Source organism: Chamaea fasciata, unplaced genomic scaffold (genome assembly GCF_029207755.1).
Source record: "Chamaea fasciata isolate MVZ Bird 193981 ecotype frontalis unplaced genomic scaffold, bChaFas1.0.hap1 SCAF_8, whole genome shotgun sequence".
In the NCBI taxonomy this organism is placed as follows: domain Eukaryota; kingdom Metazoa; phylum Chordata; class Aves; order Passeriformes; family Sylviidae; genus Chamaea; species Chamaea fasciata.
Genome location: NW_027094093.1, coordinates 28,483,961 through 28,497,092, shown reverse-complemented (window position 1 = coordinate 28,497,092; position 13,132 = coordinate 28,483,961). Strand labels below are relative to the sequence as shown.

The 13,132-nt window shown below is 45.0% G+C and overlaps 1 protein-coding gene across 3 annotated transcripts in view; it reads right to left on the bottom strand.

Annotated features, from left to right (window-relative positions):
- PDIA5 (protein disulfide isomerase family A member 5) overlaps positions 1–9,967 on the bottom strand; it is a 97,897-nt gene extending 87,930 nt beyond the window's left edge. The window contains exons 1-2 of one of the 3 annotated variants that reach the window (XM_066190265.1): positions 9,871–9,907; positions 8,938–9,455 (exon numbers count right to left, since the gene is read on the bottom strand). In XM_066190265.1, coding sequence (XP_066046362.1) covers positions 8,938–9,165 — 228 coding nt within the window. In that variant the 5' untranslated portion in view covers positions 9,166–9,455; positions 9,871–9,907. Of the gene's footprint in view, positions 1–8,937; positions 9,497–9,870 lie in introns of those variants that run through there. The other 2 variants (XM_066190268.1, XM_066190266.1) reach the window with 2 other exon arrangements.
- Between the last annotated feature and the right edge of the window lie 3,165 nt (positions 9,968–13,132).

Genomic DNA, 13,132 nt, shown 5'->3' with positions numbered 1-13,132 from the left:
GGTATCAAATCAATACAAGTTACTCATTCTCCTGCAGTTTTACTACAGTAGCTCACTCTGTTCCTATGGTTTAGCCCAAAACCCGCTGGGAATGGCATTGTGCATACAAGCACACCAGTCAGCCCAGCTGAATAGATCATCATCTCCCTTTAATTAAGATTAATATTACAGCCTTTCCAGGTTATAAAACCCAAAAGTTCCAAGCCAAAGGCATCCAGCTGGACAGAACTGCCCTGCCTGCACACCTAAGGCAGCCACAGCAACACTGGGAGGTTATTGGCTGAGCAGAGAAATCCACCAGCCCCAGCCCACGTTTGCGCTATACGATGTTTGCAAACTGATAAGAATTAAGTAGTTCCACACTCTCCAGCTTTCTGCTGCTGAAATTAATCAAGACCCTACCCAGGAATAAAGGAGAGGCTTGGTTTATGGTTAAACCTCCAGAAGAACCTCTGCCTTCCCTACCAGCTCTGTTGAAGGCAAGGGCTATCAAGGAGTCAGTTCTACGAGACACCAGTCCCAAACACGGGGCTGCTTTGCCCTGCCCTAGAGTCACAGCAGTAATGACTGTACCAGCAGCTACAGCCTCACCAGGGCTACAGCCACTAGTTCTAGCAACACTGTAAAATTAAGAGGATGGGAAAAAAGAATTCTATGGAAGCAGTTACACTCTTCCACAAAAAAACCAAACTCACGTTCCTGCACAGCCCATAGGTAAAGCAGCAGCAAAGATGAAGCTAATTTGCATGTACTGTGCTATATGAATTTATTTGTAAGGCATGACTCAGGTAGATTTACTTCAGACATTTTGCAGGAGAGTTCATCAGCCAGGCACTGCCCAATCAAGCACACTGCTTCTTGTTTAAATCCAGGGCACAAGAGGAGATGAGCGCATATTAAAAAAAGAAGAGGTCAAGAAAGGTGACAGTCCCTCCTGGGCAGGAAGCCTCTTTTCATATGCGTCAGGAAGTGCTACATTCACACATATGGAAATCTATAAATAAGAAACAAGCTAAACTCTCTTGTCACTTGAGCTTTAAAATCTATTCACGACCACCGCCCAAAAAGTAAAGAAATGCTCCGAGTATTTTTTCTCAAGAAACTGCCCACCTTGATACCTGCTAAAGAAAAAGGCATAATAAGACCAACATGTGCAACATCTCTGCCACCCTTGCCAGTTATGGCAATGAGAAACTGCAACAAAACTGAGGGAAGGTCTATTTTATTCCATGCTGTGTTTGCACAGTTGGCTATCATAACAGGTCCTCATCCATGGCTGGCTCAGTGACACGACTGTCACCTGGTGTTCTCAGATGCAGGAAACTTTGGTGGAGACCTTCAAAAAATGACAGACTACACGTGGCAGACTATGAAATGCAAATCTCATGGCAATTCTAGTCTGCAGATTTTCCCCAGCTCAAAATCACAATCTGAATTTATTTTCACAGAATTTTTATGGGGTAGGTCACACATCAGTCATGTGACTATAGAGTCTGAGATGCATGAAAGACTCTCAAGTAAAACATAAGTGAACCCAAATCCTCAAGACAGTCAAATCAAAACTGCTGAGACGTGGCTATTCAAGTACAAGGTACAAAACCCCCATGTGTTCTAGAGGTCTCTGTTCTTCAAAGGATGTATTTTAATATATGATCTTGCAAGCTCAGTGGCAGAAGTCTGATCAGTCAACAAGGTTTAATTTTCTTTTTTTCCCCACTCTCTAGCAATTCCTTGCAGAGCTGCCAAACATATGCATGTGTTAAAGAGCAGTAAACACTGGCACAACCCCACTTCCTTAGAATTGGTACCCAAGGAAGATCTGAGCTTTCCAAAACCCAGAGGCAAAGAGTTATAGGCAAGTAACTATTTGCTAATTATACTTCCAGGATTGACACTGTTGAAAAATGTGGTCATCCCTCAGGCCGTGTTTTCTCAAAATCATAAAGGATCTGAGAAAGCCGAGTTTATTTCTCAAGTTTTTACTCTTCTCTGAATCTCATTTTAAAATGAAAAAAGGGAATATCTTTCAAACAGCCACAAGAATGTATTTTCATATTTTACATTTATTATTCAAATTAAATGTGATAAATGCTTAACTACTTGTCCCACAGAATCCAGCTCAATTTATGAGTTGCTCCCCACAAAAGCTTCGTGACAGCGTGGTCTTTTGCTAAGGATAAGCAGCATATCTGGAGAATTACTTATGTATTTATTTTACATCAAGGGCAATGAAAACACACAGTTTTAAAAACAAGAAAACAGATCTTCCTTATTTAATTTTGATTTCTATCAAATCAGAAGAGCAGCATTGTACACTGGACAGAAAAACTGTTCCCTATTTCCAGCTCAAGAGCCCAAAACACATACTTCCCTGGACACAAATAATGCATAAAAAGTATAAATGGATATGCAGCTGAAACAGTGCTTAGGTGCCTGAATCCATATGTCAACATGCAATTTTTATGCACACACTAACACATGTATAATTAGGCAGCCAATTTGCACACTATTCATCAAGAATGCTGGGGCTGTGACAACAGACTAGCACAACTGCTGCTTGGCAGGGACACAGCCTTACACTCGACCACAATTTCTAAACTCCACTTTTTCAGGAAGACATTGACTCAAATTTCTGCCTTAGCTTAGCCACCCACTGGTGTCATTCTCATTTTGGGACAACAGCACTCAACCCACTGTAAATATGATCAATCAGCAACCCTGTGCATATGAAACAGATTGTGTCTGACAAGGCATTTTATAGGCGTCTAGCTGAAGAAGAAACCTGCCTCAAAATTCCAGGCAGTAATGGAGAAGACAGAATTTAATTTCATTATGAACTTCTTCAGGAGAGGAGTAGTTCACATTCTGAACAAGGGTCTCATCTGCCATATTAAAATGGGGGGAGGGGGGGAACAGGCAAGAAATTCCAACAAGACAGAAAATCACCTTTCCTTTCCCGTTCAGCTCCCAAAATGAGCCCTGTGATGGACTGTGCACTTAACTTCAGAAGACTGACTTGAAGGGACACCCCTGTACCGTGGTCACAGAGGTTTGTAAATCTGCAGACCAGCTGGTGACACAGCCAAGTCCCGTGGTGCACAGACTGTGCACGTACTGACAATACCGGGTCTAAGTCATCTCTAGGCAAGCACAAGGGAGAAGCTGACCCTTTGTTTCCATTCCCCCAATTCCTTCCCACTGAAAAATACAAGATGTTCAAATCCAAAGCCCCCTTGTTTACAAGAATCACAGTTTGACTGCAGATGTTTTATGTTCCTTGTTCATCATACAAACCACTCTTGACCTTGTGCAATAATTGCTTGCTTTTCACTCAGGAGCCCTCCCTCTGCTGCTATTTACATTCAGGGTTGTGCTGCTTTGATCACTGAGCCATTTGTAACAAATGCCTTCCAAGATGGGTAGCGATAAGTAGGACAGTCCCCTTTTTCCGTTCATGATTAATATCTAAAATAGCTGTAGAAACATTTTAATCAAATCAGATGGGAGGAGACAGGCTAGCTCTGTTACCCAAAGGTACATCAAGGAAGCCTGGTAAAAAATTACTTTGTGGAGTGGGGAAGAGATAGGCTAGTAGCTCTAGGGTCTCAGACTTCAGGGGTCACAGCTGAAGTGGCCCCTGCAGTAGTCTCGGCAATCCCACTGGAATCACAAAACCATCTTCTGCCAATTGCCCCTGCAGGGCTTCGCAAAATGCAACCCGCTGAGGACTCCCGGCACAAAGGCTGCTCAGCGACGTCTGAGACCCATCCAAAAAGCCACCAATGGTCTGAGTGGGGGGCAGCGACTCCCACACCTACAGCAGCATGAGATGGGGCCAGGTGAGGAGGGCTCCAGCAGACACACGGGAAAATCATCAACTGCCCTGCAAGACCAACAGCATTTGAAAACCGTGGGTTTGCCCAACAGATTTACATCTGCAGACAGCCCACTGGACAGCTCCTGGGCTTTGTTCATTCGCACAAGCTCTGTGGAAGAGAACATTCTTACTGCAGACATAATCCAGATCAGCTAACTCTCACCTCAAGCCATTCCAGATATTAAAAAACTGAAGCATTGCTGACATTTTGTTGTGGGGGGTCATATCTGCAAAGAGGCAAGTGTCATGTCCTTTTGTTTTCAAAGGAAAGCAAATTAAAACCCTGACATAGAGTGTCTTAGTACTCTTTAACTTAGGCTGAAGAACGCTACAAATAAGACATTCCACTTAACGTGGTGCTTGCTATGTTCACTTTCCAAATATAGAAGGTAGCAAAAAATACCATGGAGACGTCAAGATTTGACTAGACTCTACTGTTCATATTGTTCTTAAACAGTGGGGTTTAAGCTACAGGCATAATAGTCTATACTAAAGGATGTTCGTAAGGGCACTGAGTAGCAAATTAATTGTATGGTTTATCACTGGGTTTCAAATGCTCTGTGAAGGAAAACCCAGGCAACTATTTACTAATTAACAACTGACTGTAATAGGGTCAATTACTAACACTGATAAAAAACTTTCTCCTTATTATGAATGTGAAGCTCTCTCTCTTCAAGCCAGGCACCGGTACCATACATATATATTAAACAAGCTGCTGATGAAATAATATTTCAGATATCACTTCTGAATGAGCACATTTGACTACAGAAGTTAAGGGCATGAGCAAAGCACATGTCACATAATCCCTCACTAAAAACTGGGTTTTCAAGAAGTTTAAAGAAATACCACCTACTCAAGAAGCAAGTAGGAGGTACTATAAAAAGAAGACAAAAACACTATTAATGGGATTTATAAGGAAGAGAGGGCAAAAAATGACACATGAAAATCTCTAGCACTTTATACGGCACTTGTTATCTTCAAAGCATTGGACAAATGTTAACTAATTAATCCTCACATTTCTGTGCCAGGTGATAGGAGGCAAAGTTTAATTTTAATAGCTGGAGCAAGGTTCACACAGAAAGGAAGTGATCTGCAAGAGGTGAAAGGAAGGCAGCACCAGAACAAACCAGCACACAAGCTGATCCTAGAGCAGCACAACCACACAGTCATGGTGTGCCACATCCAGGAAAAGTGGGGAGAGGGAGAGAAAGTCTACCTGCAGTCACCCAGCAAACAGGTTATATGACTCTAAACCCAAAGACAACAGACAGGACATTATCAAGACAGTCACAAATTAAATTACCTTTGCTATTTGTGTTCTGGAAGAATGCAAGTCACAGCACCCTCCACCAATGCTACCAGCCACTCGCAGCTAGCACAGTGCCAAAACTAAAGACTTGCTTTGCTATCACAATTTTTTTGCCATTTACAATCTTGAAAAGGTGGCAGGAACAAGGTGAACAACTTCCAACGTGATCCTGCCTGCATCAAGAAATTTAAGGCAATGCTAGTTAGTGCCATGCAATTTACAACCAAAATCAGAGTTTTTCCATTCTGAAGAAACACCTCACTACCTCCATTTTACTGAAACAGAGGAATTCAAGGAACTCCACCCCAAAAAGGCAAAAGAAATGGCCAACAACAGAACAAGCACCTCTTCCAATTTCTCAGGACGCCACGAACTCATCCCTGGGCAGAAACACCACTTCTGATGACCACGCCACGCTTGCACCAACATCTCAGGCCTCTGAGGTAAACAGGTGCTGTGGCAACAAAAATCAATGCACTGAAAACATCCCTCCATAAGGCATGGAATGGAGTAACGAAGCCAAGGTTTGACCTGGGAAGGGCATCTGAGGACACGCAGCATAGTCCACATCAAGGTTTTACAAATCCATATTTTGAAGAGGGAATGGACAAAGTATGAATACAGTGCGGGGACAGCAAGAAAGGAATTTCTCTCTGCAATACCCTCCCTCTGACTGCCAGGAAACACTGTCCAAAGAGGCTCCTGTAGTAGAAACAATAACTGGATGGCAAGAGGCACTCCTGAATTCAAGCCCAAAGTGGTGAAGCAGTGCTCATACCCTGCCTGCAAACTCACCAGAGGCAAGATACTGCTGCCCACGCTGCAGAGCTACCTGCAACACAGAGGGAATCATGCCCAAGCCTTCCCTGCAGGCCTGGATTCACCCGTCAGTGTCAGTGCTCACTAGTGCATTCCTGTGACCCTACAGGCAAGGATTAAGAAAGTGCTTGAGGAGCTGGAAGCCTGAAATGTTCCTTTCAAGCCCTTTTTTGAAGGCACGGGGTTTGAGTGGCACCAGATCACAACGTCTGCTTCCCAAGGGTGCTCAGTCGGCTGGACTCTTGACTCTGTTTCTCTGTCATTAAGCCAACACTCGGAAGACAAACTGATCTTTGCCACACTGGTATGAGATAATATTCATCAGTGTTTGCAAAGCAAACAGACCCAGCTGCGTAATCCTGTTGGAAGCAGGGGTTGCCTTCTGCTAGGGAAAGCACAGCACCTGATGCATCAGAGGAAGTGCTAATCCACCTTGGTGTGAAACTCCTTTCCCATGCCTTGAACAGTAAATTCAGTTCTTTGAGCATGAAATACAGTCAACCACTTGATAAACCAAGCAGGGAACCCACAACTTCCTCATGGCTCTCCAACTCATTCAAGAAATAAAACTTTACAGAAGTCAGAGATCACTCCACCATCTTCCTCGTGTGTGCCACACACCCACAGTGATGCTGAAGGCAACAAATTAACAGCTTACATTAGAAGGTACTTAAACGTTTTCTTCATCCAGCTTTATAGGTTCCCTTTTACCTACATAGGAAGTCTTACAGAGATAAGGATTTCATTTCTCAAAAGCCACCTCCGATTTTGGGTCAAAAAATGAGCCCTATTTTTCAGAAGTGCTGTGCATGCACAATTCTAGCTGCTGTTCCAGGTGCACTGCAAGTAGTCAGCACTTCCAGAAAAACTAACAAACAAACAAACCAACCAAAACAAAAAAAAACCTGAAACACATTTGGGGACTGGCTGAAAGAAAAAAAATGTTTCTCACTGACCTACCAAGGAGCTGGCATTATCTTTAGTTTAACTTTACACACTGAGAACCACCTGATTTAACAGCGTCACATCAACTCAAAAAAATATTAAAAGCAGGTTTTGCTATGTCACAGCTGTAGGCTAGTTTTTCAGTCCTGGAGTACAGCGAGTTACATATTTCAAGATGAAAAATCACACCTTCACGTGCAAGATAATGCAAATTGGAAGAAATAATTTAAACTACTTGTACACAGCAAAGGGGAAAGAATTAGCTGAATCAACAGCTCAATGAAGACATCTGCTCAGCATGAAGCATCACAGAGCAAATAAACTGCTGTGGCAAATTAAGGAAGGTAAGAAAGAATAATGTGGATAAATTAAAATGGCTTTGTATAATTTCACTGACAACAGCAGGCCCCCTCTGCTCCTATCAAAGGCACCAGCTCTGCAACACAAAAGGTCAAAGAGGGAAACCAGAACAATTGGGAACAACAGATTCACATGAAGAAAGATGGGGATAGTATCTTTTAATCTACAAAGAAAAATCACAGGAAAATATTTACATTAGCATAAAATGAATGTTACAGTAAGATAAGGTCTGACAGTCACAGTGGATATAGTAGGAAATACCAGAAATTACTCCATGTGCTTAGCTGTTTTGAAGGGAGGGAAAATTCAGTCCACTTGTAACTTCACTTGGTCCACAGTACATGCTCAATCTGAGGAATACACTGCCACAAGTATCACTGAGAAAACTACTGTGTATATCAAAGATAAGCCACAGAGGAAAAAATCATAGTAACACCTCTCCAGCATTTAGGGAGAGTTCAGCCTGACTTCAGTTTCACTTGAAATCAATAAAGTACAGATAGCAGAGGTCTGTGATTCTAGACCAAGCTTAATACAAAGCAAAAATTGTTCAGAATGCACAGCATTTCTTCTCCTTCCTGAATGAGCCGAGAGCTATGGCCCTGCCAGGGGCAAAAGGCTATATCAGACAGGGCCGAATCTTTCTGTCCCACAAAGGCAATTCTAATATTAGTACAGGATAAGCACAGGGCAATTAGCAATTCCACACTTGATTTGTATGAATTAGATGAGCACTCCATGGTCGTGCATTTCCAAATACATTTCAGATCACTCATGCATAAAAAAATTAACGTAATTTTTCATTAATTATTAGCTTCATTTGTCCAGGCAGAAGGATGAACTGTAGTTCATGACAATAAAGCGAACAAAGTAGTGTTTTAAAGCATGCCTTCATCAATCTTTTGAGCTATTTTATGCTAAATCGTGTGGATTAAAAAAAAAAAAAAAATTAAAAATCAGACTTTAAAATATTTCTGTAAGTCTAGGAGCCTCCCTGAGGTAAGCAGCGCTGTACTCAGTGCAGTGTCAGCGATGCACACGCCGGTACTCCGGAGCGCACCGGGGCGGACAGCGCCACACGCGAGGGGCGCAGGGGCGGGGGTGCCCGGGGCGGGGGTGTCGCACACAGGTGCACAAAGCCGAGCGCGGCAGCTCCGCTGCGGCACAGCCGCCGCCGAGGGAAACCCCCTGGAAACCCTCTGCCACCGCACCGCTTTTCACACGAAACTTGGGACCGAAGCGCCGCCGGTCGGAGCCGCCGGGGGCCCCAGCCCGCAGCCGCTCGGGGAGCCGCCGCCGCACGCCGGGATGCGCTTTCTCCGGGCGGTGCTTTGGGAAGACTGAGAAAGGGAAAGGGGAAGCAGGCGAGAAGCACACGGGCTGAGCGCTAGGAAGACACCCGGGAGGAGCGCTGCCGGAGCCCGGCCGTGCCGGGCTGTGCCGAGCCGAACCCACCCGCGGCGGCTGCGGCTGCGGGCGGCGGAGGAGCCGCCGCGCCCGGCCCCGGGGGCCCGTCCCGCTTCCAACTTTCGCCCAACTCCGCCGGCCGCGCCGCGCCGCGCCCCCGCCCCGGCCCGGGGACGGGGGACACCCCTCGCCGCCCCCGCCGCCCCCCGCCGCCACTCACCGCCAGGCCGAGCAGCAGCAGCGGGAGCGGCGGGAGCCGCCCGCGGCGCCGCGCAGCCCCCGCGCCCTGCCCCGGCACTGCCATCCCGCCGCCGCGCCGGACCCGCTCCGGACCCGCCGCCGCTGCGGCTGCTGCCACGTCTGGCGGCGCAGGCGCGCTCGCCGCCACCGCCCGCCCGCGCCGCGGCATGACGGGGGCTGTAGTCCGGCCCGCGCCCGGGATGCTCATCCCTGCCAGGGACGGTGCAGCTCCCGCGGCCGGCCCGCGCAGGGAGATAAACGCCCAACCCCCGCCGAAATGCTGCTGGCAATCACGCAGCAATCCCCATCTCGTTTGCTTCAGCAGAGGTTTAAAAAGTTCCAGCGCTTCTCTCACGTCCCACTGGCGTTCTGTCCGGGGTTCTTTGTGCCTCCACCTCTCTCCCGGCGTGTGCTTTACTCCAAAGAGGCTTCTGGCACACAGCCTCTTTCGTGATGCTTGTTTGTCAGGGGTTTTAAAAGCTTAAGCTGATCTTAGATCTGGAATAAGAAGTAAATAAGGGAACAAAAAATAATGAAAGGGGAGAGAGAGTTAACTGGTAGAGAGGATTAGAAACTAGGACCTGTTGTCCTTGTAAATTGTTCCCACTTATTAAATCCTAAAGGTGAACCCTGTTTGTCCTCAGATGTCAGCAATGATGCCAAAGTGCAAGCAAATAAATAAATCCAGTGAGTCTGACCAGGATCAATTTGTGCAGCCTCCATTATAATCACTGTATTGGAATGGTTGCTGCATCCAGACAAACAAATCGGTCCATGCCCTCAGTCTGGCACATTCAGTGAGGTAGCTGTGCCTTGCAAGGACACCCCAGATGTCCTGCCAGTAATCTTAAGGTCAAGGCGGGTCAGCCGCGTTATAATTGGCTTCCCATAAACAGAAGGGATCTTCACCTACCGCCCAGTGGCTGTGTGAAATTCTTCCTTGGCTCAGAAACATCAAAGGAAAATCAAAGGCATCTTCGAGTCTGATCCTTACAGCTGACTGTCACCCGAGCATTAGACTAAGAGGCTGGCTGCAAGGGAGCAATTTGTAGATCCACACAGCTGACTGATCACTTCAAGTGGTGATCATGAAAACTGAATGACGTTGACATTAACAAGTCCCCTGGTGGAGATATAATTTTGTAAAGCAGAAACGCACATAGAGAAAGTTATTACTATTAACATTTATGCTTTTGTGGCATCTTTTGCAGCAGAATCAGAGCACACTTTCTCAGTCACAGCTGGATAACCTTTAGGAAATCATTTCACAGTACTATGCCTCACTTATCATCTGCAAAAGGCCTTGGTTAACCTGCCTTAAAACAAGGTTTGCAATCCTCAGCTCTCATTAAAATGCCAGTGAAAGCACACATGAGGCACAGCCCAGGAGCCATCAGAAGGAGTTTGGGATTAGAAGGGATGGATGGCTGAAGGGAGACTTAGGGAAGGAAAAGGTGTGAATCTTTTCACTTCACAGTTGAAGGACTCAAAACATCTTTTATGTCAAGTATCTGTACCCCTAACACATATGCTATCCACACTGCCACTTCTCACCTGCAGTCCTTAGTGACTGCACTGGGATGGATGGATGGATGGATGGATGGATGGATGGATGGATGGATGGATGGATGGATGTGCTGCACTAGTTACCACCACTGCTAGTGCCAACTTCCCTGTCTGTGATAATCAGCCTGCTAGTAAAAGGGTCTGGATCTCCAGCTGAATCCCAGTTCAAATAAGCTATCAAAACTTCCAGGAATAGGTAACCTCTTCTAGATGCTGTTCATCTTCAAATCCCCAGCCTACAGCTGAAAAGCTTCTGCATGCAACTACCTTGACACATCCAGACCTCTAATCTCAGCTGGATATCCAGATCCTCAAAGAGTGTTTGAGTCCTCCTGTGACTCTTTTGTGTAGAAAAATGTTATATCTTCTGATGCTTCACATCACAGTTACCATTATCAGGCAATGTAAAAGTAACCTCAGTGTGGTAGAATTTTCTGTGCTGTGTCACAACCATACAGGATGTGCTGCCATTGTGATAGGAAAGGATAAAATCATGGGAACATGGTTGTTTTGTCACAGCAGTACATTTTTATCATGATGGCAAGAGGAAATGTTCTCAGGAAGGAAGAAAAAAAGAAGACAAGCTATTTCAAACTGAGCTTCTGAAAGGTTACATAAAAAATCCAGTTTGGGAAGCTGCAGTTTTTATATACAGGAGAATATAAAAAAGGTATCCATGTGGCAACTACAGCTTCTTTCATTCAGTTTGGCTCAATAATTTGTATTGACATGACAGGCAGTGCCAAAACTTAAGAGACAAGATCATTGAGCATCTGTCGCAGGTCAAAATAATATATCAAGTATCAGCTCTAGACAAGGCTTTACACAGTGGCAACTACTTAATCAATCCAGTCGTGCATTACTAATGAACTCATTACAGTTGTATCTCAGTGCACTGCTATCCAGCATCCCAAGTTTACCCTGTATCTGTTTGACATTAATATCATATGTTGCTTGCTTCTCTGTAATTGTAATATTTGTATATGGCACTTCAAAACACTGTGAAAGCATTAATTTATTCACCATGGAGAAGACAGCATTACTACCTTTGGATTACAGATCAGAAAACAGTAGCAGAGAGATTATATGGTTTGCTCAAGGCTATAAAACCAGACAGTTTCAGATCATGTTCATTTCCAAAGCCTGCACTGGGTCTGCTAATCCTTACTTGACTTTCTACATTCAAACACCTCTTCTACCAAGAATAAAATACAAACTGGACTGACAGTAAGTATGTCTGTAAGGAATTACACCTTCCACATTTCCTCTATGTTTCTGGGGTTTTTTGACAAGTTTTATTCTTTGTTCTCTTTTTAACCTGAACAAGTCTCTGTCGGCTTCTCAGAAAAGGTAAAATGAATCACCTTTACCACAAAAAGTGATAGCAGAGCAGACAGAAAAAGATACAAGTCAAATTTCAAGCCAAATGGAATCCAGGGGCAGCACAGGCTCTGCTGGGACCCAAAACTACATGTCATTTGCCCAGAATGAAAGCAGGGTTTGCTCACTGCCTTAACTACACAAAGCTTCCTTCCTTCCTTCCTTCCTTCCTTCCTTCCTTCCTTCCTTCCTTCCTTCCTTCCTTCCTTCCTTCCTTCCTTCCTTCCTTCCTTCCTTCCTTCCTTCCTTCCTTCCTTCCTTCCTTCCTTCCTTCCTTCCTTCCTTCCTTCCTTCCTTCCTTCCTTCCTTCCTTCCTTCCTTCCTTCCTTCCTTCCTTCCTTCCTTCCTTCCTTCCTTCCTTCCCTCTTCAGCCGACAGATTTTGATCTGCAGGCTTACCTCCTGTAAGTTTTGTGACATCTGTGTCTGTGGCACTGATTGCATCAGCTGAAAAGAGACATACGAGCTGGTTGCCATCAACAGATTGATGGTATCATAGCCCTGGGCTCCTCATGACCTTTCTTACAGCTCTTCAGCACATGATGAAAAGGAAAAGAGACAGGACCAGCCCCTGTAGGACTTTACGTGGGAGTGGTCTCAGAGAAGAGGCACAGCTGTACATTTCTTTTCTCCAGCTGATGTCTGTCAGAGGGGAGAGCCTGAAGGCAGCTTTCCACTCCTGCAGCCTCCTCAGCACCTGACAGCAGGGCTGCAGATGCAGCATATCCATACACATCAACTAGCAAGTTCCAGGGAATACCTTTAGCACACCATAATCATGGATACAAAGGTACAGCTGTTACATAAAGGATTGTTCCTTAGGCCACACATTCTAGTTTCATACTGTTGTGTGAACTCTTTTTAACACCATTTTAAAATACATCATGAGTCTCAAGAGACTGCTATTATTCAAGCTGTGACATATTTGTGCTTTTCACCTCGTTTGCTCACTGAGGTCAATGGGAATGGCATGGAGACAAGTTGGGATGGAGTTTAGTTGGAATGCTTCGATAGCAATGCTCACAAATGATGTGCTATGCAGCATAGAACTCTGGGCCTCCATTTGCTACATCATATCCTTTTACATTTTGGAGACCTAGAAGGCCTCTGGACTGTTCGTACAGACCTTGAACAGCACAAGGGAAAAATACACACATGCCGTGTGCTTTCATGGGAATTTTACTTTTGTACTTTATGGTTGTTGTTTCCCTCATTCTAGAATAAAAGCAC